Source organism: Manis pentadactyla, chromosome 1 (assembly GCF_030020395.1).
Source record: "Manis pentadactyla isolate mManPen7 chromosome 1, mManPen7.hap1, whole genome shotgun sequence".
NCBI classification, from domain to species: Eukaryota; Metazoa; Chordata; class Mammalia; order Pholidota; family Manidae; genus Manis; species Manis pentadactyla.
The window spans coordinates 102,697,293-102,722,940 of record NC_080019.1 but is presented as its reverse complement, the minus strand read 5'-3'; the positions used below and the strand labels follow the sequence as shown (position 1 = coordinate 102,722,940).

The 25,648-nt window shown below is 37.9% G+C and overlaps 1 protein-coding gene across 4 annotated transcripts in view; it reads left to right on the top strand.

The window, feature by feature from the left end:
• TNIK (TRAF2 and NCK interacting kinase) overlaps positions 1-25,648 on the top strand; it is a 370,493-nt gene that overhangs the window by 228,356 nt on the left and 116,489 nt on the right. For all 4 annotated transcript variants that reach the window (XM_036930924.2, XM_036930923.2, XM_036930922.2 and 1 more), the window contains exons 4-7: positions 743-868; positions 15,032-15,142; positions 18,369-18,459; positions 20,336-20,466. In XM_036930924.2, coding sequence (XP_036786819.1) covers positions 743-868; positions 15,032-15,142; positions 18,369-18,459; positions 20,336-20,466 — 459 coding nt within the window. The remainder of the gene's footprint in view (positions 1-742; positions 869-15,031; positions 15,143-18,368; positions 18,460-20,335; positions 20,467-25,648) is intronic.

Sequence of the window (25,648 nt, the reverse complement as noted above, 5' to 3'; positions counted from 1 at the left end):
TGCCCTCGTAATGCCAACGCTTCTAAAAATGGCCCACGTTGGTGGACTCCAAGTTGAAACTTGGAATGAACGAAACCTGATTAGGAAACTTACTCTGTAGAAGAGAGTTCTCTCTCTTCACATCTGTGGCACTCCCACACGTCCCCTTTCTTTTCATGTTTAGTTTTGAAGGTCGGATGGATGCTCCTGCTTTGCGCGCTGCCTCAGATCTGGGGAACTTACCCTTGCCCTCTTGCCCATCTGACTTTGATCATCTTCAGTCAGATACTTCAATAAAAGTAGGCTTCAAAGAAAATGAATCTAACAAATTTTAAATCCAAGGGTCTGTATTTTTTTCTTTTCTCTTTCCCCAGTCTTCCCTAGACCAGATATGATCATTAATAGGTAGTCCATGGACATAGTTTCCAGAGGTCTAGAGTGACTGTCACCTCAGGAGCCTGCCTACCTTGATCTCTTCTAGGTGAGGGGATGGGTTTTTTTACCCCAGGAGGTTATAAGTTTTACCTATTTGTCATGTAAACATAAGACACCCCCCTTGGTCCTCCAGTGTGTTGTCTTACAAATTTTTTCTTTATAGTCAAGAAAGAAAGTCAAGTTACATAATAATTATGCTTGTTCAATACCACAGAGGAAAAAGCTTAAGAAAGAACTTAATACACAGCTAATACAAATAGTGGTAAAAAGCAGACTCCTACTAAAGACAGTGGACTTTCATGACAGAATATTCATTATTCTAATACAGGATGAAGAGGAAGAAATCAAACAAGAAATTAACATGTTGAAGAAATATTCTCATCACCGGAATATTGCTACATACTATGGTGCTTTTATCAAAAAGAACCCACCAGGCATGGATGACCAACTTTGGGTATGTAGTGCTGTCCAAATTTGACCTTATTGCATGAAAACAACCAGGGCTGAATGGTATATTTCTCCATCCTCATGGCTAAATTTCATTGCATAATTTTTTCTTTGAAACTCTTGTTGTCAAGGTTCCCTCCCATTTCCTTGAATACCTCTCCATTATTTCAATATCTCTATCTTCTTTCCCTTAATGTGGACCATCCCTAAAGACAGTTGTTAAGTTCTTGGAGGTTTTTTTTTCCCCGCTAATGACTACTTTTATTGAGTTTTTATTATATTTTGGGCACGATGCTATTTACTTTTTATATATTATTTCATTATTCTGGCTCCTTGAGGTAGACATTATTATCCTCATTCTTGGATAATGAAACTAAGGATTGCAAAGAAGGTAAGTAAACTGCCCCAATATCTGTGTAGCAAGAAATGGTGAAACTCTGATCTAACCAAGCTCTTTGTGAGTCATTGTCCTTGTCTGTCACTAATGTTTGGGTGACTGAAATTTAAATTTCAACTCTCTGAGTAAACACTTAAGACAGTGTCTGATACCACATAGGTAATGTTATGGGTTGCACTCCTTCCCTGTTTCCCCTTGTCCAGTCAGCCATGTGCCCCAGTTCTGTGTCTTTGACAGTTGATGGAACCGTTAGACTGCCCCACGAATTGGGGTTGGTACCCCATTCAGTATGTCTGGTACCAACACCACTGCTCCTGTCCCTGCCCAGCCCTGAGAGCTCTTCTTTTTACCTTACTGATTGCTGTCAGTAGAATTTTATTCATTTACTTACTCCCACAGGTAGGTTATAAGGCTGTCTTAGTTTGATCTTTTTTGCCAATTTTATACTCACCCCATGAGTAGAGGCCCATTCAGTGGAAGCCTGGGTTTGCAGTAGCTTCCTACTTGAGCTACCTTCATCTCTGTCTCTGTCTCTGTCTCTCCCACCCCGATCTCTCTCTCTCTGTCTCCCCTCTTTTCATTCCATATGTTGCTGTTGGATTAATGGTTTTAAAAATACCCTTTTACTCACTAATCATCTTACTCATTTTCTAGAAGTCTTAATATGTGTCTCCCACACGAAATTCACTCGACTATCCAGTGCTTACTGTATGCCAAAGTATGTGCTAAACCATGTGGCTCCAGTGGCCACTATTTTATGGATAGTTTCTCAAAGAATCTCATCTACTTTGTCACTGCATAAGAGATTAGTCAAGCTGAGAAGACAAAACATACAGTGAATACAGTTGGTAACCAAAAAGGATATGATAATGTTAGCTCAGAAAAATAACAAGATTTTCCTGTTACTTGATATTAAATACTACAGTCTTTGGTGAAAAGAGCTGCTGGGAATTCTTTTCCCTTAAGACCCATCTCTAAATTTTTTTAAAAAATGTGCTTTGAGGTAAATGAATACTCTTTCTATGATCATATTAATTTTATGTATTTTCATGTGATTTCAGTAAGATTTCTAGTTTTGGCCTCATAAATGTATAGGAGATGTAAATGTGAAAATTAAAACTGTAAAAGTAGGAGAAAATAAATGTTACTGTAAATATTAATGAGAGGTGTATAGCAGCAAGGGTGTAACCACAAACCTTAATTTTGACAGACCTGACTGTATCAGTTTTTAAGTTTCTTAGTACAAAAAAACCCCTACACTAAACAAAGTGAAAATGCAAATAACTAATTTAGGAAAAATGTTTATTTCATACCTGATGAGAAAGAAGTTAGTAGCCTTTAGAGATGAAGAGTTTGTTGTAAATCAATAGGAAAAAATATGAAACTAGTAATAGTAAGATTAAGAACAAGGCTGTAATTAGCAAAGCAAGAAGTATCAATTTCCAATGAAGATGTTTTTAAAATGTAATCTTAACTAATACTATAAAAGCACAAGAAAACAAGAATTAGATTCTGTTTCTTACCTAGTAGATTGGCAAAGATTTTTTTTAAATGATATACCCCATATGTCCATGCCCCATACCCTCTGCCCATGGAAATTAATGTTGGTGCAACTTTACTCAAGGGCACTTATAATACCTTCAAGTAACCACATTCTCTCTCTCTGTCTTACACACACACACACACATACAGGTTTATATATATATATATATATATATATATATATCCCAAAGATTACTTTTGACCCAGTGTTTCCACATGCCAGGAATGTATCCTAAATGAATATTTGGGTAACTACATAAAGATGTCTGTAGAAGTTAATCAATAGAGAATCACTTAGGTAAATTCATTAAAGGACACTATTCAGCCAGGTAAAATGATACAGATCCATATTTACAAACAGATAAGCATTAACAATTATAGTGGGTTTTTTTTAAAGCATTCTGTAGAGGCTATGATTAGATGTAATATGTTTTCATTTTTGTCAAAAAAAAGAACAAGATATATATATACATACATACACACACACAAATGGTGGAGATGTCTAGTATCATAAATACCAATGGTGTTGGTGTTTGTATCTGGGTAGCAATTTCATTAATTTAGTTTTAAAACATTTTTCTTTTTCATGTCTGTTCTTTTCTTTTTCTAAATTTAATCTCTTAAATCTAACATCGGAGCCACTTCTGCTGTTCCTTCTTTTCTTTTTTAATTGCTTCTCAGTGAGCTTTGTTCCTCATCTACATGGTCAGCTCCCTGAGCATAAGGAAGGTGTCTTTTGCATCTCAGTCTTCTCCTCAGTGCTAAGAAGGTGCTGGGCAGTTGTTCTGTGAATTAAAGTGATGCCATTCCTACAAATTTGGTTGCTCTTATTATTGTTATCATTGGTACAAACCTTATGGCTACAGGTACTTTGAGAGTTCAGTTTCCTGTGGCCTGCAGGTTGAACGGGATATGATGAGATGGAGCTGCATGGAATTCCTCTGTGTTCCCAAAGGACATCTACACTGTCAGGAATCCAGCATTTTAGCAATAGCCCCTGTATTGCCATAAGCTGCAGCAGATGGTAAGTGGAGTGAGAGCTATTTTAAAGCTCTCTGTAGACAGGGTTTTTTGTTTGGTCGGGGCATTGCTTCCAAATTAAAAGAAAGCATTAATACAGCTTTGGAACTACCTCGCAGCTCATTACCTGAGGGAGTACAAGCATTTCTAGATGAGTCACACCTTACTATTAATTTCATTCATTTTGTGAGGTGGGCCAGATAGGGATAGCTAGATTCCTTGTCAGGTCGAACTAAAATTTGGGTATTTATTTACAAATTACTGGTTGAGGATAGGAGAGAAAGTGTTCAAGTGATGCTTGACTCATTTTTACCTTTTTCATAACGCTGAGATTTTTTTAAGCTGGAAAGAAAATTAGTTGTCAGTTATTTTGCCAGTTCCCAGTGAGGTTGACTGACTTTTCTAGGGCCTCAAAGATTATTAATGGATAGACACAGAATGTAGGCATCCTCAGACAGTAAAATTCAGTTTGGCCTGAAGTTCCGGGAAAGGAAATTGTTTTTAAAAATGAGCACGATCTGTAGTCTGTTTTCAGATTGGCACTGGGTGAAAGCAGCACGCCTGTTTGGGTCTGCATGGCCTCAACAGGAGTTTTGTACTCTGGACATGAGCTGCCGCCAGCAAGTCCTCACCCTGGCCGATTGCTATTCCCAGGGAGACGGCTCTGGTTGCTGGGCACCAGGAGCCTGCATGCGTATGTGTTCATTTGTTCATTCACCATGATTCATTCATCCAAAAAATATCTATCACGTATTTGCTAGGCACACAGCACTCTTCTCAACACCTAGGGTATATCAGTGAACAAAACTGTAGAAAGCCCCTACTTTGGTGCAGCTTACATTGTTGCTACAGACCACAAACAATAAACACTGTAAGTAAAAAAACTGTATGGAATTGCTGGAAGCAGACAGTCACCTGGAATAACAGGGAGAGGTTAATGGGGATGCGGGTAGGGTCGCAGCAAAGTATAGTGGCCAGGGGAAGCCCTTGTAGGTAACAAAAGGAAGACCCGTGTGTTCCAGCAGTAACACTGAGGCGGTGTGCCTGGAATACAAGGGAGAGGGGACACCTAGGGTCAGGTCGTGCAGGGTCTCCCAGGCCATTGGAAAGCTACCAGCTTCTACTCGGAGTGAGGTGGGGCCACTGGAGGGTTTTGAAGGTGGAGAGCTGGGATTCAGTCCACACAGGTACAAGGGTCCCTCTAGTTTCTGGCTGAGACTAGATGATTTGGGGGCCAGAACAGAAGCAGGGAGATCAGGCAAGAGAGTGTTTTAGCAAGCTCACCCCCTTCCTGAACTTGGCAAAAGGGAATCTACAAGTAGCAATGACTTCCAAACCCAGGGCACATGGGGAGAAACCCTGCCTTCACGTCTTGTTGTCCAATTAAATGCAGGTGGCAGAATGTGGAGGTTACAGGCCCCACATTCTGCTTGTAAGGCAGAGGACCTAGCTCTTGTCAGTTTCATGCCCGTGCAGAGGACTGTTCTGCCCATCCCCACCAGTGGTTGGCCATTAGCTTCACTGTCATTGGTGATGAAAATACAAAGCTATTTGTATAAATGAAACGCTTGGTGAGGGGGAGAGTACTGTTTCTTTTTCTAGTTATGCTCCTTGTCTGGTAACAAACTCAGGAAGAGCTTGGAAAAGTAAAGGTTGAACAGAAACATAATAGTTAAGGCACTAATACCAGATTAGGGGGAACTTGGTCATAGAATATGATACTGCCTAGTGATTCCAAGGCCTCACACCCATTGAATTTGGGCTGTTTTGTGTTAATAACAGTGGCAGGTAATTCTTACTGCCTGTTTATCATATGCCAAGTCCTGTATTCGTTTGCATTATCAAATTACTCCACTAGATCTTTACAACCATGATAGAAATCAGAAACTGTCATTATTCCCACTTTACTGATGAGGAAATTAGGCTCAGAGAAGAAAAGAAACTTGCCCAAGTTCTCACCAGCTAGTGTGTGATGAAGCCAGTGTGCTAGCTAACCCCCAACTGTCTGAAGCCAGAACCCAGACCCTGAACCCTACACTCCTCTCCTTTTAGTTGTGAAAAATCATTCTGATACCGAAGTTTGGTGTTCCAAATGGGATTGAAGCTTTGTGTTAAATTAGTTTATTTTGATTTCACCTTTAAATTTTTATTCCTCAATTTTCAAAGAGGATAGCAAGACCAGTTAGCTACTAATATGACTGGTGTGAAGTCTAAGAAATACACTTTGAAAAGTTCATTAAACCTTTCAGGAATGTTTTAGTAAACAATTGCAAAGGTCACAAATGAGTCTTTGGGCTAATGGCATTCTGTTAGGAGTACATTTATATACAAATAATGGATTACAGTATAGAGACATAGCCTGTAGCAACCAAGAGCAATGCTTTCCAACATTTATTCCCAGTATTCAGGCTACATGAAATATATTCCCCAGTTATTTCTTTAACTGTAGCTGGATGTTTGTGCTTATCTCAGCAGCCCTTATATGTGATGTTTTAGGTGTCTGATTGAATTATAATCTGTGTGAATTCTATCAGTCTTGTTCTAGAGATAAACTCTTGTTTAGTACCAGCTCTTTGTGGAAATACAACTACTTCTGATAATGGTCAAGTAATTCTCCTTTATCAACTGCTTAGGGCCTGGTCCGGAAATCAAAAAAGAGAGCTCTTTCAATAAAGATTCCAATCTCTCGGAAACAAGTAGGTGCTGACACACAGCATTGCCATCTCATTCGGCTGCATCTCAGTGATGAGAGACTCTCCATTTTGCTGCATGCCTTTCAGACACTGGGAGTGAATGATAAGTACTATCTATTAGGTGGACTAATTTCTCTAAAATTAGAAAGCAACATCACATATTTTTCTGTCTCCTTTGATACCACCACAGCAATTGCAGGGCTAATACAAGGAAATAAATCTTATACAGGAAAATAAATTTCTTATTAGCTTCCAAAATAGAGGGTGGTTAAGTAAAATAATATATTGTTGTACTGAAGTGACTCAATAAGCCGTTTGTTAGATTTTAACAGTATAGACTTGCAAAACTATGAGTTAAGCAATTATATTGTATGCATTTTGAGACCTGGATTCTAGTCTTGGCAGAGGCAATATCTCTGGCTTTTGTTTTTTTTCTTTATAAAAGTGGTAACTTAAGAGTAGGTCTGAGTTTTCAAACTTGGCAGCTCAGAGGCTAAATGCTGTCCATGTAAATGTGTTTAGTTTGGTTCACCTAAGGTATGATGATATTTTAATTATGCCAACATTTAAAAAATTCGAGCACTTTTTTCACACAAAAGTCTGCATTCCTTGAAAAGTTTTGAAAAATGAGATAATTTGGAAATGCTAGTCCTGAAATCCCAAACAGCAATAGAGTGTTAGAGCAGTGTGCTAGCTGTTTAGAGTGCACATGCCCATGCCAGTTTTCACCAGAGGCCCATCACTTCCTGTTGTCTTCCAGGCATGCTCAGCTTCATGTATCACATTGCTTGTCCAGCCCCTGTACAAGATCAGAGGGACTGAGGTACTGAGATGGACCAAGGAATGATCCTTTCTAGAATCTGCAGTGTGGTGGCCACAATCCCCAAACCTAAGTCTGATATAGTTTGCATGCACATTGCTGTAGCCTCTTGGCTTATCATCCTGAACCAACATTTTTGGTTGTTTTAACGTTTAAATGTAAAGTGCTGTAGATAGTCACTATTAAAAATTCAACTACTCATATCTGATTCTCTTGAACAATTAATTAAAATTTCTCTTTTCTTAGTTCTGTGTATCAGAGGTGAAACTTGTTTTCTCTTTCTTTGTTTCTTTCTTCATTTTCTTCCTTCTTCCTTCCTCTTTCCCTCCCTCCCTTTTCTTTTTCTTTTTCTGGATTGTTTTATTCAGTGTTCATGACTTTTATAGCTAAAGAATTCTCTTCACATATACAGGCTGGGTAACTTGTCTGGAAAAGTGATTGGATCTTATTACTTGTGAACAGAAATTTTTAAAAGGCTGACTTTGATAAACATAGGAGTGTCTAAACAGCAGGAGAAGTGATTGTAAACAGTCTCCCAGTCTCAGAGCTGCTCTGTTGCAAGGCCTGTGGAGACAGAATGTAAGTTATATAGGTACAAACAGAACTAAAGCCTTACCTAGTGTAATATATTGCAGTGGGCCTGAGTTCAGCTTTAATAGAGCCATTTTTACCAATTGATGGGTGATTTTGAGTCAAGAATGTAAAAGTGATTTCTTCTTTTATCCCAGTGAATTTCAGTTGAATTGTGCTTAAACTGCTTTTCACCTTAGCAAAAGGAAGACTATGTGCATGTCCAAAGTTATTCTGTTAATAGTCTTTGTAACCCTTCTGTGTCCTTTTCTAGATTATTTTTGAGTTGAAGTCTATGTTTCTGTTTAATTTGTGCTTTTCGAAGTCCTCACCTACCAAGTTGCCTAATCCTAAGTCCTCTAAGGCTGGTATTTTCTTTTCTTTTCCTATTTTTAACTTGTCTGAAAACTTGTTCTCCTATCTCCTTCCTAAGTTCTTCTTGGGTATAAAATTTTGACAAGCAGAGTTGTAAATTTCTTACAGCTTGAAGGTTAGTTTCTATGACTGAGTCTGTGGCCAAAATGGACATGTATTGATTTATTCCTATCAGAAAAAATTCTCCAAATCTTGTATACATACTGAGAAATTTGAGCACTGGGATACCAAACACAAGATCCAGCTCATGTCTCTTGCTCCTTGACCTCCATCCTGTCTCAGATGGCTATTCTCCTTAATTTAAACATGGTGAACACTTCTAGTGGGCCTGTCTTTTGGACTGGCTTCTTGTTGCCAAATATTCCAGTTGGTTCAGTATATTCCAACTGCCATTGTCATTCTTAACATACAAAGTTGTTCATTATCCAGAAACTTTATGGACACAGTTTGGGAGACTTCACATCCTTGGAACTTGTCTTTTTATCTTAGAATTTGTAGTTCAAGCACTCATTTTTCAAGTCTAAAAACATAATTCAGAGGCCAAAGAATTTTTTTTTCCTAAATACATACTAATTTAAAAATGAGTACAAAATACTGTTTGGGTTGCTTTTCCAAATTTGAAATTCCCAACAGTTTTACTTTACCTTTCTGTCAGTTGATTGAAATGGTAAATATACCTACCAATTTTTGTACTTTTATACACCCATATTGTATATTATGAGACTTAAACTACCTTTGGTGGGGAAAGCAGCATTCTGTAACAAAGTACTGCATTTGGGTTTGTTTACACCTTCATAAATCATGCAGATGAGATCTGTGGCTATTCCCAGCCACACATGATAAAAATATCCCGTGCCTTGCTTGTGTTTCTGGACCTTCAAGGTCAATAGGCTGATCCTTTGCAGAGCTGTGAATTCTTAGACAATTTTCTTTCCTTTCCTGCTTTTAGGGTGCTCTTCGTTGCTTGGTGTGAGCTTCTCTCATTTTAGGCAAACCTTCATCATTCTACCTGCTCTTCTTCCTCTCCCCTGTCTCCTGCCCCTCCTTTTATTGTAGAAGAGAAGGGATCTAGTAATTCATTCTTGTGGGGTGACTGACTAGTGACATTTATAGAGCATGAGTTCCTGTCAAGGTATTCTGGCAGTTTTAAAATATCTTGAAGCTCTGTTTTCTTATTACAGGAACTTAAAACCAATTAACTACCAAGTGAGTGAATACCGTAGGGACCCCAAAAATTGTCCTAAACTTCTTAATTTGGCTCTGAGAATTGAGCCAAATCTCAAACCCCTCTCCCCATAGCCTCTATGGGAAAACATCCTGCTCACCAGAAATTCGACAACTGACAAAAAATATGTGACATACAGCCATGTAATATGAGAAATGCACTAAAACTCTGTTTTTAAATTTTAACCTTTTTAATAGAAATAACTGCCCATGTCCAAACAATCCAGTAAACTCATTCCCTAATAATTGGGTTGGTCCATGGTGCTATTTCTTAAATATCTCCTCCATGACTGCTCCCATCCCAGGTCTAGCCCAACCCCCGTCCTGCCTAACAGTTCTGTCCTCACCTTCAACTTAACCTTCCTTCTCTCTGCCCAGGTGACATGCATGTGTATTCCATTTTCTGACCCAGTTATTTAGGTGGTGTTGAGTGAGAATTTCACAGGTGAGATTCCTTTTAAACCGCTCCCACCACCGCTGTTTTCCAACCTGACAAATAAGAAGACCCAGATCCTGGAATGCACAGATGTGTTTTCTTGCCATGTGATACAAGCTTGAAAACAAAGACATGTGTCCTTTGTACTCTTTCATTAATAGATGTTTTTAGACACCCATGTGCCCAGTGCACCTTTCAGCCATTTCTTCACCCTCCATGGGAAGTGGATTTTCGGAAGGTATTGATGATATCTTCCCAATTGGAAACTCTTCCTAGTAGCTATTTTTATAAGGGCAAACAGACCCCAAGAATGGGTAAGTCATAAATAGAGTTAGGGATTTCTGGCTGCTAGGAGCTTCACATGCACAGACACAATTAATGTTCACATCAAACCCATAAAGTTGATACCTTTATTTTGTATATTATAATGATGGTGGTGGGGGTTGAGCTCCGGGTGGTTAGAGAACAATCCCGACGTCACACTGGAGAGAGCACCATGCTTTCAGCCCCGCTCTAGGTACTAAATGAATATATATACTATAGATCAGACTGCAGACCATAACTAAGCTTCATTTCCAAGTATAAAGGAAAAGAGAATTGAGAGGAAGGAGAATTAATGAAACAATAGCTATAAATCCCTTAGCCCAGGGCCTGGCACATGGGAAATTCTCAGTGAATCTAGCAACTGTACCCGTTCCAGTGTCAACTCTTTGAGAACTTTCTTTCAAGGCGGATATTAATGATCTATTATTTCTTTCTTGTGAGATGTGAAGTTATTGACTTACTGCTGCTGGGCTTAGCATGTTTAGCCCTGTTTCTGTTTATTAATGTGATGAGGTTACTTGCAGTGAGGGAGGGTCCCCACTGTGTGGTGGCAGTAATTACAGTGTTGCTGTGCAGCTACAGAAACCGATTGCTAGCAAATGCGGGTTTCTGTCTCTTCTTGTTTTTTAAAAAAAAATTCCGTTACATAATTTAACGATCATTTTGTTCTGTAGTGAGATAAAAAGAATTTAGCAGTCTTCAGCTGGAGCTGAATGGAGAAACAAATTACAGAAATCACTGACATTAGTGCCTGGCTAGAGCAGGATTGTGTCCTACTGAATATCTGAAAGTATTTTGGCCAATCTAATTTTAAAAGACTTGAGTCACTGGGTGTCCACTGCTTTTCTTGGGAACTGTAATGCTGTGCCCTGGTAGAACTCTGGGGTGGGACATCCTCTCCAGCCGACACAGGAGCAGTGGGTGGCATGCACGGGAGGTCTGGCCTCTGTGCTTTTCCAAATGGGGTTTAGAGAAGGGGCAGAAACATTCTGCTCCCTTGAGAAAATATTCTTTCCTTTCTACCCAAGGATGTTTCTTTGGTTCATCCTGTTGCCACTGAACCATGGTTTGCTGTATTATGGGATTTTCATTAACTTTGTATTATGGAGAGGCCCCAAAATACACAAAAGTAGACAGAACAATACAGTTGTCACCCATATGCCTAAAAATAGTCCTAGCAACCATCAACCAGTAGCCAATCCTACCCCAACCATATTTCCCCCTGTTTCTTACCTTCTACTATTTTTCAACAAATCTTATCATACCATTTTTAAGAAATTCAGGTAAAATATACAAAACATAAAATTTGCCATTTTAACCATTATAAAATGTATCATTCAGCCTTATTAAGTACACAATATTGTACAACTGCTGTCTGGTTCCAGAAGTTCTGCATCACTGCAAAAGGAAACTATATGCATTAGGTGGTCACTCCCATTATTCCCTCCTCCCCCCTGGTGCCTAGCAACCACTAATATGTTTTCTGTCTCAGTGGATTTGCCTATTCTGGATATTTCATGTAAGTGGATTCGTATAATATATAGCCTTTTTTTGCTTGGCTTTCAATTAGCACAATGTTTTCAAGATTCCTGTTGTATCACTCATGAGTACTTCATTCCTTTTCATAGCTGAATAATATTCCATTATATGGCTATACCACATTTTGTTTACTCATCTAATAATGGATATTTTGGTTATTTCCACCTTTTGTCTCATGAATAGTGATGCTTTGAACATTCAGAAGCAAGTGTTTGTTTAAACACCTGTTTTCAGTTCTTTTAAGTATATACCTAGGAGTGGAATTGCTAGGTCCTATGGTAATTATATGTTTAACATGTTAAGGAAACACCAAAATACTTGTGGCTGCATCATTTTACATCCCTTCTAACTATGGAGGAGGGTTCTCATTTCTCCACATACTTGCCAACACTTTTTATTTTCTGCTTAAAAAATAATTATATAAAAAAATTTATAGCCATCCTACTGGATGTGAAGTGGTATCTCATTGTGGTTTTTGTTTGCATTTTCCTCATGACTGTTGATGTGGAGCATCTTCATATGATTGTGGGTCATTTGTGTATCTTCTTTGGAGAAATGTCTATTTAAGTCTTTTGCCCATTTTTACATTGTGTAGTTTATATTCTTGTTGTTGAGTTGTAAGAGCTCTTTATCTATTCTGGATACCAGGCCTTTATTAGATAGACAATGTGCAAATATTCCTCCCATTCTGTGTGTTGTCTTTTTACTTTCTTGATATTATCCTTTGATGCACAGAGTTTTTAATTTTGATCAAATCCAGCTTTTGTGGTTTTGTTGTCATAGATAAGAAACCATTGTCAAGTCCAGGTTCATGAAGATTTATCCCTATGTTTTCAAATTTTATACGTTTAGCTCTTCTGTGTTCTCTCTTAAGTTTTATAGTTTTAGCTCCTATATTTTGGTATTTGATCCATTTTCAGATAATTTTTTGTATGTGGTTTGAGGTAAGGACTCAACATCATTGTTTTACATATGGCTGTCCAATTGTCCCAGCGTCGTTTGTAGAAAACTATCATCAACCACTTTAGCCATACTATTACAGTATGTTTCTCTAAAAGAGAAGGACTTTCTTTACATAACCAAAGTGCTATTATCACACTTCAGAAAGTATTAACCATACTTCCTTAGTATTATCAAATGTCTAGTCTGTATTAGAAGTTATAATTGTCTCAAAATTTTTAACAGCTATTGAATGTATCAGTATCCAGATAAGTTGCATCCATTCAATTTGTTGGTATATCTTTTTAAATGCCTTAAAATCTATAGATTATCTCTCCATCTCTTTTTCCTTTCTTGCAATTTATTTGTTGAAGCAAATGGGTCATTTGCCATGTGGAGTTTCCTGTACTGGGTTTTGTAGATTGTATCTCCATGGTATAACATATTCCTTAGCCCTCTGAATTTCCTGTAAACTGCTAGTTGGAACTAGAGGTTTGATCAGATTCAGGGTTTTGTTTGATTGTTATTTATTTATTTTTTTGTCAAGACTACTTCTTAGGCAATATTGCATTATTCTAATCAAGAGGCAAGTCATAGCTATTTTTTTTCATATTTGCAACCATTGATGAAAGTGCCTAAACTTGTCACTTTACTAAGGGTTGTGAAATAGTGATGCTCTAATTTTATTACATCTTGTTCATCTATTAGATGAATACCTGCTTTTTAGGATGGGTAAACTTACCTCTTTATTATTCAATTACCAAATGGTAAACCTTGTATAAGAAAGGGAGTCTAAATTCTTGATTCTTTCCTTTTATTATCCATCTCAAAATAAGAACTTGTTTCTTCATTTTCTTCAAACAGTGCCAGTTATATTCTCTTAGATGGGTGTCTTTACTGATGCATTTAATTATGTTTAATGTGTCTCCAGACTTGTAGTTATTATTTTTACTGATGCTCAAGCTCTCCCATCTTTGGCCAGTGAGAACCTCTTCAGGTTGACTCCTGAGTCCTTTCTAACAAAGATCTTCCAGTCTTCGTTAGCTTTCTGGCTATCATATATGGTAATTTTACAATTCTTATTGGTCCATTGTGGCATTTCTGAAATTTCCTTACAAAAGCTCCTGGTAGGGCTATACTTTCACTAGCATGCTAGAGAAGATGGGAAGGTTTCCCTACCCTTTGTAGAAATCATAAGACAAGTCAGAAGAGGTCCTGGAAACTCACTCATGAGACTCATTTCATGAGTTTTTATTGAGATTCTACTAGATATACAGAAAAAAGAAAACTCCTGCTCAAATATTTTACAGCCTGGTGGAGTATCTTCCAGGACCCAGTGACATAGTGCTAATGTTCGGAATGTATGTTTGGACAAAGCCAAAACCGTCCATGTGATTTCATTAAGGCTGCATTTTAGTTCTGTTTCTCATGTCTACTCAGAGATTGATTGCTAGTTATTCTGAATTCTATTCACATAACTACAAAAAATTGTAAGTACTAATGAAGTGACTTCTGTTGAAAACTGTTTTTAAAGATGAGAGATAAAGCATGGAAATGGATATGTTGTTCTGAACCTAGAAAATGAATGTAAAAGCAGAGAGATTGCTTTTCCTCTGAGTTGCTACTTCTCCGTTAAATAAGGGAGATGTTTATTTTCTGCCTGTTTTACAAAGTTGCTGAGTGTTATAATGAGTTTGTATTTATAGAGAACTTAGAGCTTTTTGCATGAAAGGTGCTAAATTAGGGCTTATTGTTTATTGAATTTATTTGACATGTCCAGCCTCCTGGGAACATTTGCTGGTGTTAATTAAAAGCAGATAGTCTCCACTCTGCAGCTTACAGTGCCACTCACAAACCAGTAAGATAAACAGTATGCACTTCTATTGTCCTAACGTGGGACTGGCTAGACAACCGTAGCTCTTTCAGACAGGGGAGTGATTCTCTTTTATAGGAAAGATGAGTCCCACTGCTGGATAAAAACACAGGGATATTTTCACCTACATCTGAACTACCTAGGTGCTCTCATTTTAAAAAGTATCCTAGAATATGGAGATCTTCCTCAATTTCCAACTGTAACTTTCATGTTGGAAGATTAAAAATCTTTCCCTCCTATCATTTCGGAATGAAATTAATATAAAAGTTTATATTTTACATACTGTTTACGATGACCCTTTCTGTGCAGGAATCACATTTCAAAGCAGCCAGTTGGAATACCTTATGCTTTCTTAATTCAACCCAGTGGGAGCTGTGAAGTGCAATTATAATAATGGTGTGTTTTCTTCTTTTGTCAGTTGGTGATGGAGTTTTGTGGCGCTGGCTCTGTCACTGATCTGATCAAGAACACGAAAGGTAACACATTGAAGGAGGAGTGGATTGCATACATCTGCAGGGAGATCTTACGTGTAAGTAACAACACAGGGTACCTTGTGAGGTGTTGAACTGTGTACTATCCACTGAAATTCATAAACATATTGGAAACCCCTATAAAGCTTTATTCTAACAGTGATGGTGGTAATGATAATTCATTACAGTCTGCTTTAGTGGAAATGAGAGCCATTCTGAAAAGGCTGTGTGCACTCTCATTTGGAGGGACTAACCCCTTAAGGGATTCATTTCCAATTAGAATTCTGATCTTAGATCATAGAGATAGGGTCCCATTTAGGAAATGGGTTTCTTAGAGATTTTTTGATCACTCATTTGAATTTTCTGTTTGTGAAAAATTTTAACTGCTTAAGGATTGTGCGACATTAGCCAGTTCAGCACATACTGTCCAGTTTAAGTGATTTTACGTTGTAAAAATTCTTTGAGATTTCATCACTTATATCAATCAAGATAGCTAGCCAAGACTGCCTGTTTTCCCAGTTTTGCCCACAGATCCCACAATCAGGCAATTTGGACAGTAGTGGCATATTTGCTGAGCTCTGTCCAGGGAGAAATAGGTAATTGGTCACATAGTTCATTCAGACTAGTTTAATTATCTCTTGCTACTAAAGTATATGGAGGCTTTTGTATGGTCACTGAAAATTCTTATTAGATTTGCTTGGCATTCATTATTTATATAAGCTCTGCCTTCTCAATATAAGGCAACAAACATTAAAGCTATTTTCATGTGTCCAAGATACACCTTGAAGAGACAGATTAGGTGCTGTGGATGGAAGGAAGGATGGATGGAAGGGAGGAAGGGACTAGAAATATGTTTGTTCACTTAATTTAAATCACTTTAGCAAAAAAGAAATTAAAAATGAAATTTTCAAGTGGCAACATTTATAATAACAAAAAGTAAAATAGGTAGACATAAACTTATGAAATGATGTGAAGGACTTCTACACTGAAAACTATGAAATATTTCTGAGAGAAATTAAAGAAGACCTTACTGGATGGAGGTGCATGTACCATTTCACAGATGAGAATACTTGATATTGTAAAGATGTTATTTCTCCCCAATTTGATCCATGGTTTCATTGAACTCCCTATCAAAATCCCTCAAGATATATATAGTTACTTACAGGCTGATTCTTAAAGCATATGGAAATGCAAAGGGCCAAGAATAGCCAAGACAATCTTGAAGAACAACGCTGGAAGGTTTGCACTGCCAGTTATCAGAACTTATTATAAAGCTCCCATGTAATTAAGACAGGGTGGTATTGTCACAAGAATAGACAAATGGCTAAAAGAACAGAATCGAGGGCCTAGGAACAGCCCATTTCAAATGAGCACCTGGTTTATGACAAAAAGTGCTGCAAGATTCTTGCCAGTAAGTAGCGCTTGGTCAGTTGAATAGGCATATGGGAGTGTGAAGCTCAATACCTGTTTTATGCCATATTCCAAAATTAATTACAGCTGGATTATAGATATAAATGTGAGAAAGCTCTTAAGAGAAAACATAGGATAATACCTCCATGGCTTGGAGTAGGCAAAACAATTACTCATACAGAACACAAATCAAAATCTGAGGGGGAAATAAGAAGGTATGGCTGCTGATATCCTTCAAATCTGACATTTGTCTCCAAGTATTAAGGTGCCATGGCATAAACTTAATTTGCATTTCTGACTTAGAATTTTACTTGTTCAGAGAAAGCATGGTGGGTCATGTAGTCATGCAGACCACCCAGTTGGTGCCAAGAACCTGTTGGGTCTCCAGGGCCGGTTCTGCCAATGCACCTTTCTGCTCGGCTGGGTACCTCTGGTGGGGGTCAGACATGTGAGCTCCAGGGTTCTAAAAGCAGCAAGGATGTTTCACCAGATGAGTACCTCTCTATACCTGGTCTTTAAATATGTGAACACAGTGTTTTCTTCCTTCTTTCAATACATTCTCCTAAAAGATACTGGCATTTGAGACAAGGTGACTCATTAGAAGGGACATTTACTCGCAAGATGTTTCAGAGATGAACTTCCATGCATCATATGATCTCATAAAATACAACTTTGGGCTCATTTTTGTGTTCTGGTATCTGCTTCCAACCACTTTGGTGGTAAAGGAAGGAAAGTAATCTTCATTCCCTCTTTTAAGGATTCATGGGGTATTAATATGCTATGAAAACCACACATTTTAATCTGCTTGATGCCTACCTTGAGCCAAACTAACTAAAGGAGAAAGGTAACTTTTTAAATATCCAAACCAGTCTTCAAATTATAACATGTTTATGTTTATGATAGGCACATGTGTATCATTTTGGGCTTTCTCAACAAAGGAATTCAGATAGTTTTATGTCTTTTTATGTCAACCATGGTTTTGTTGGAGAGAAAAAAGTGAAGAAAATCATCAATAATAAAATGATAACACTTCAGTATAATTTGAATTAGCAAGTGTTAGCACAATGTAATTTGCTTCAAGACTCCAATTTTAGATTATTTCAGATATCTGAGAAATCTTAGGTAGAGCAAACCCTTAGGTTTTAGAACTCAGACCACAAGCCAAAATTAGAGTAATTCATGGAGAGATGGAATTTGGATGTCCTGAATAATTACTTCACATAATGAACACAAAGTTACAAATATCACAAGGCATTAGAAATGACAGCTTTGAAGGCCAACAAAGGAAATCAGAATTATTGTTTTCCTTTTTTAATATGAGCCACATATCTAAGGCCAATGGGAAACTTCTGAGCTGGACTGGAAAATATTTTATTGTGCTTAATTAAAATTGCAATAACTTAAGACAACTTTTAGCTTTTAAATTTAACTTTTAAATTCAAATATTGCTCAAAAAAAAAAAGTGGAGGGTTCAGCTAAATCAGGTTAGTTTTCTGTACAGAGACTTTGTGCGTGTTCCTGTTACAAACTAGCAAATCCAGGTGGTCCTCACTTCTCACAGTACTGTTACCTGAAACCCGTGCACATCGGAAGCATGTGTAGTTCCACAGTACCTCAAATCAAAGCTGAGGTGCAAGTATTTCATTTAATACAGCACCATCCATTGCAGGAACTGCCTCTATATTTCATTTTAATTGATCAATTGCCTACAGTTTAGAACAGCTCTGTGAACACATGAAAGATGTGAATATAATAATGGAAGTATCTCTGGGTGAGTTTACATCTTTTTTGGATCATTAACATCCCAAATAGTTTATTTGAATCTTGTCTTATGTTCCTGTTAATTTAACCCCCCTCAACTATCCATCATTCCAGGGGCTGAGTCACCTACACCAGCATAAAGTGATTCATCGAGATATAAAAGGGCAAAATGTCTTGCTGACTGAAAATGCAGAAGTGAAGCTGGGTAAGAACAGAATCCAGTGAGCCTTGGAATTGCAGGATTGATGGGATTATTTCCACAGCTACTGCTGGTGGTGGTTTTTAATCAGTGTAAATTCGTCACTGTGGATTTTTGAGGCCATTGTACCAAGAATGAAAAGGAAAGTGTTTCTTTGCCTATTTAAAAAACATTTCCTAAAAGCCCTTTGAGGAGTTAATTGATATATAATATGGTAAACAGAACCATGAGCTTAATCAATGTGTAGAAATAACTGAGTTTTTTGTGGTTGTTTTTTAGTAAAAACCCTATCAATTAGAAGAGCCTGGCCTTGAAATGGTTTTCTATACCATACCATTTGTTTTCATAGTTGCTGCTCTGACAGAACAATGATGACCCCATTTTTTCATTGAAAATATCCACAGTTAGACATATTTAGCATAAGAATTCCTGCTATATTCCCATATGTTTTGTTATATTTACATTGATTTCATTATTATCTAGGGCACCTATACAAAATGAATGCTCAGTATTCTACTTAACATGCATATTGATTATCCCACTTGTATCTGCCAGAGTGTTCAGTGAGGGAATCCTTTTCCCTGGTGCTGTCCATTAGATCCCTTCCCATAGCAAACTGGGATTGTTCAGATAATGTAGAGAATCCCCATGCATTTGCCTGGTTAGAGTGAAAGCATGAATTGATAAATATCTCTTAGGATACACAGTTTATCATAGAAAAGAATTACTGTCCTTATGATTATTAATTTCCAAAGAGATTTAAATATCTCCTATGTTTATATCCCAAACATTTGTCCTTGCCTTTTTGTTAAAACATTTAATTTCCATATTTTCTTAGTTAGCATTTGGGGCCAAACTTTCATCTCATGAATATTCCCTTTTCAAACAAAAACATACATTACATAGTTATATATGTACTGAGTAGAAAAACTATTCTCAGAATATTCACTCACCACTAATAAACAGTTACTTGTTGAGAGAATGTTATATGTCAGGCCCCATATAAGACACTTTTGCATAGGTTATCTCAGTTCAACATCACAACAGCTCTATATAGATAGCATCATCCTCATTTTATAGGTTAGGAGACTGAAGCCCAAAAAGGTTGAACTTCTACTCCTAGGTTATGTCACTCTAAAGTGGCAGAAATGGGATGCAAATTTAGGTGGTCTGCTCACAGAAACTTAGCTTTTAACCACTTTCTTCATATCCCTTAAACACTACCCTTTATGGAAAACAAGCTTGCCTTTTATGTAACGCCTAATTTTGGTCCCCATGGAGCCTCTGTAAGCAAATATAATCCTTTGTGCCTTCCTTGTCCATATACTTTATCCACTTATATATGCAGTTTAAAAATACACATTCACAATAGCAAAAAGAAAGAAGCAACCCAAGTGCCCGTAAGGCAGGAATGGATGAACACAAAGTGGCACCTACATACAGTAGGATATTATTCAGCTTGAAAAGGAAGGACATTCTAACACATACAGCAACATGGGTTAATCCTGAGGACAGTATACTAAGTGAAATGAGCCAGTCACAATAAAACAAATACTGTATGATTCCACTTATATGAGGCACCTCTAGTAGTCAAATTTATAGAGACAGAAAGTAGAATGGTGCTTGCCAGGGCTTGGGGGAAGGAAAAGGGGGGAGTTATTATTTCATGTGTACAGAGTTTCAGCAGGGGAAGATGAAAAAGTTCTGGAGTTGGATCATGGTAATGGTATGCCATAATGTGAATGGACTTAATGTCACAGAACTGTACCCTTAAAAATTAAGATGGTAAATTTTGTTATTTACCATAGTAAAAAAACCCATATATTCATTGTATCATCTTATAAAGATCATAAACGTTGTTCATTTGTCTTCTCTTAAATAGTGGACTTTGGCGTCAGTGCCCAGCTTGATCGAACAGTGGGCAGGAGGAACACCTTCATTGGGACTCCCTACTGGATGGCACCAGAGGTTATTGCTTGTGACGAAAACCCAGATGCCACATATGATTTCAAGGTATGACTTCTCTCCTCTTCGTTGTGTTTCAAAACCGTGCCTAACATCTTGCTCTGAGTCTTGCAGTAGAATCCTCACATGCCTTTGGACTTGATGGATGTAATCCAAAGGGAGAACTTAAAACATTATTTGAACTTAAAATGAAAGACATTGAAGCAAGAATCTTTTTAAATAATGAGTTCAGCCATCGTATCTGATTGCCTATTTGTGAAAAATGTTTAAACCAATTTCTGTATTCTCTTGAACTTACTTTTGCTTCTCATTAGAAAATAGATTTCCGTTTGGGTTATCGTTTAGATTTTTTGCAAAGTATATGTATTCTGAAAGCTTTTTATGTAAAAAAAAACCAAGATATGGATTTGTTGTTATGGATCATTGTTTTCTGATTAAAAATAATCAGACTTACTCATTTCTACATTGTTCAAAGTTTAATTATTGAAGTTTCTTTTCAATGAGAGGGAACCAAATGGGATGTTGGTAGCTACTGTAGGGTGTTTCTGTAGCCTTTCCTGGTGTTCCCATTGAAACTTCATTTGTGGTTTGTTACTTTGTATTGTGAACTGGAAGTTTGCTAGTAAGATCAAAGCAGTGTTGGAGTAGCCAGGTGAAAGTTGTCCCCTTCTCCAAGAAGCCCTCCTCTTTTCCATTCTGCTAGACAGTAATCAGATATAATCTGGGGTTACTATCCCATCAAAAACTGAAATGTCAGGTGATATTGCAGTCATGAATTGTGGCTGAAAGGTGAGACATTAAAACTGGAAGCAAGTGGATGTAGGAACTGTGGTTTTTCAGACTGTGCAGTAGATGGAGAGATACTCTGTGATCTTTGTGTAGACCACAGGATGATCTTGGCAAAACCTGATACTACCTAGGCTGGTTTTACAGGTATATGGACTTTTCACAAAAAGATGTTAATGACCATCTCCACATACCCTCATCTTCGGCACCAAAGCGTGAGGCCTTGACAAGTGCACACCCTGTAGTGACCTTCGCAGAGCTGGTGCTTGAACCCACGTCTCCCAACTCCCTGTTCAGAGTTCTTCCAATATATTACTCTGTTCCTCTATGAAGTACTCCTATATAACTCTCCAACTGACCAACAAAACAGCATCTGGGAGTATATTTGAAGAATTCCTCTTCCAAAGATCATTTTTAGTTCTCCATATATGGGATTATTATTGAAATCAGGTCACAAAGATGCAAACATTGCAATGTCTTTGAGACCCACTGTCTCAGGGCATGGAAAAAATTGTTTGTCTCTTTGGAGAAAACACTAGCTTGAAGGTCTAGAAACAAAATAATGTCCTGTAAATATCCTCCTCCTTTCAGAATTAGTCACTATAATAACCTGACAACAATCTGTCTGAAAACAGCTGCCAAGTTAAAAATTAATCGCTTGCCAAAATAAATGTCATTAATTGAAACTGCTAATGATAAGCACATTTAAATAATTTAATTTGCAAATGCCTTCAGGGGACCCACTACAAAATATATGTCCCATACCAGTAATTGGCTATAAGCAATTCTTCAAATGATAGTTATAATCAACAAGTGCTAACTAGTATACATCTGGATCACAGATATTTTAGGCTACTTCATAACATACCATGGAGAATCAGAATGTTTCAAATGGTTACCCTTAGCTTAGCCTTTTAAGTATGGTGAGTGGCTATACTATTTATGGGACGTTTTTTCTGTGACATAAAATAGACCCCTATAACTTAGTTCTTTTCAATGGGGAAACTGGAAGAGGACTTCCTCTGATCAAGCCAAAGCTGGGAATTAAACTAGTATCTTGGTCCTCTTGCCTCAGATTGTGGCTGAAGGAATGTAGTTTGACATCAGTGAAAAATATTTGATCCCAGTGCCTAATTCTAGGTGTGGACAAAGCCTGGTATAGAGGGACCCCCGGGGGCATCAGGCTGCACAGAAGTACTGGGAGGTCTGTGTTACTGTGAAGATATCCTGAGACACTAATAAACTGAAGACTAACTTCTGTGTCTTTGATTCAAAAATAAAGAATCCTGATGAGAGAACAAGTTCAACTATACCAGTCATTTCGACCTTTGTGCAAGTTAATTTATCAGGATTGTTATGAATGTAGGTTGTGTAAGAGGAAGAAGTCATGGCACGAATACGAGCTTCACTGGTCACTTGTCATGGGTAAAAGGAGCCTGACAAAAGGGTGAATTAGGAGGAGTGGGCAGAAAGGAAGGTTTAGTCGTTGTTTGAAGATGCATTTCAGCCACTTCACACTTTTACCATGGACCAGAGAAGAAGCTATTCTGTAAATGCAATCTTTCTGCTTCTTTCTTGGCACCAGATCTTATCCTTTTTTCTGTTCTCTATTCTTAGGAATGTGGTCTGTCACCAAGAGACAACCTGACAATACGTTGACTTTCAAAACCATTTATTCATTCACTAAGCTTGTATTTATTAAATGCCCACTCCGTGTAAGGAGTTAGTTAAGCTGCATCTGTATGGGCAGTTTTTGACACGTAACATCCATTAGCAACCCCATCTAGGTTCAGCCACTGGGTACAGTGTGTTGGGTTGCCCATGTGACTCAGCTGTGCATTCCTGCCTCAGAAACTCACGTTGGTCTCTAAGGTGCTGTAGAAACTTTCAGCCAAGAAGGCATGTCAGGAATAAAAGATGACTTGAAGGCCACTGGACTGTGTTAGATTACACAAAAGCCCTTCCTTTAAAATAAAGACAAAGTGTAAGAATATAGTTTTTCTTAACTATTTGACTTATTATTTATCAATTTCTCTGTATTATTTGATTTGTCTAATATGTCCTCAAAGACTGCTTTAAATTTTTCTAAATAGTACAAAATAAGGGCCTCTGTCATCTGAAGACCTTATGCCTTCCACACAGTCTGGTTTTGTCTGTTATCTACTGGGCACAGTGAGTAAGTGACTCCAAATAACCCCTACCCTGAGGAGGAGCACCAGAATCTCCTATGCCTGGTATGTTCACTTCCCCCTAGAGGCCTTTCCTTTCTTGTTTTCAGAAATTCTGTCAAAACACTTCAAGCGAAAGGAAAGGTTTCATTTCCCTGATAAGTATGTGGGGCAATAATAGAAGCTTTCTCATAGAATATAATAAGCATTCAAATGATTTGAAATTAATAAAACTGTTCAAAATTCCTAGGCTGTTTAAATTGTTATTTTTAAAATTTGAATTGCATTTCAGTGGGTGGGATTTATCAAGCATGTCATCACCTCATGTATTTATTGCTTTAACAGAACCACTCACAGAACTTCGATCTTTGTAGTCAAATTCCCATTGATAGGGAACTGGTTGAATAAAGACTAGAGCATCTGTCCATGGAATACTATGCAGCCATTTAAGCAGTGAAGTAGGGAAGATCCCAAGAGACGGTGTTAGATGCAGAGAGCAACTTACAGTACAGTGTGCATCAAAGAGTCTTATTCTTTCCTGCCCCATGGATATATGGCAAGTGGGTGGAGAACTTAATTTTTTTATTCTGTATATCTTTCTGTCCTGTTTTTTAAAAACATCAGCTGGGGTTTGCTTTTATATCAGATTAGTAATGCAAGAGAAGTCTAGTGAAATGACATACCTCTCAACTGCCACCCCCATCCTCTGGCTTGATCTGTGCTAATGTGTATTTGACACTCAAACCCTGTTTATGAGACTTGGCACACAGGGGCTGATCATTTGCAGACATAGATGTCTCCTTCAGGGTTTGGGCAAATATTGTTCTGTGGCTGTAGAGCTAGTACTTGTTCCTCATGATACAGAAAATTGACTTTATTCATGCAGGAAGGAAAGAGCTAGTCTAGGAAGAGATTTAGCTGGAGATGAAGTGAGCAGGCTGACTAGTTGGCAACTCACCAAGATTCATTCAGGGTGTCATGTAAGAGGACAGTATTCAGATTGCAGACTGAGACTTTTACCCTCAAAACAAGGTATAAATCTCAGTAACCTTTGTTACTCTGTGCTCATGCCGAGAGAAGGAAGGATGACACAGGTACCATGTGTTACGCTGGGAAGCTGAAGTGCAATTCAGTACGTATCTCGTGCTCCATGTTCATACCTGCTTGTAGAAAATTCTTGAGGCGGACACACCAGTACCTCCTCCAGGTTACACGCTGATCCCCAAGTGAAGAGAATGAGCTATTCCAACATTTTCCCTTTGGTCAGATAACAAGCATAAATGAAGAAGGAATTAAAGATTTGTGCCTTCTGTTTTATGTGTGGCATGAGATTATTAATAACCATCTGTATTTGAACATGCTCAGCAACCCTGAGCTCATCACCTTTGTCTGTTGGTATTTAAAGTAATATGTAAATATATGACCTAATGAAGAAGAATCAGGCTTTTGAAATTGGACAGACTGGTTCAAAATGTAGACTTTGCCTCTTGTTTGTTGTGTGACCTCAGGGAAGCTACTTAAATTTTCTGAACCTCTATAACATGGGAATAATAAATTGTATATGACAAGATTATATTAGAATAAAGTGGGCTAACATGTATAAAGGAATAAATTCAGTGCCTAACAGTTGGTAAGTACTCAATATATGATAGTATTTGTGTTTATGTGTCATATGAAAGTATGCCCATTTGGGGCCATTTTGGCCTAAAAAAAGCCAAGAATATCATGATTCAAACCTGATGTTTGTATTACATACTTCTCATTGTCTGCTTATGTTGAGCCAGAATCTGCTTCTCTGCAACTTTTACCTCTGGATTAAGGTGCTGCCTTTAGAGACCACACACAATAAATACAGTTTCCTCTTACCAAGTGGAATTTTTTGAAAAGAAAATGGCAAATAAGTTACACAACAAAAAACTATTTTCTGGTTTGTCTGTAGTAGAAGCCACTATCCTAGTTGCTCCCATTACTAAGCTACCATCTGTCAGCACTGGTTTACCCCGCTGCCTCTGCTGTGGGCTGATGGGGCTAGGACTGGGCTAACCCCACTTCTGCCTGTCTATCTGGCTTCTTGGTAGGCTCTGCCAGCAGGGGCAGACTGCAAGGCTGGAGGAGGAAGGACACATTTCTTTCCTGGTTGCTTCCCATAAGCTTTCTATTTATATTTATGCCTATGTCATCCCAGAGATTTCTCAGAGTACCACAGAGCACCAGAGCTCAGTGCCACCTTACCTGATTCAAGTATGCTGGTTGTCCTGCCAGCCAGTGATAACTGG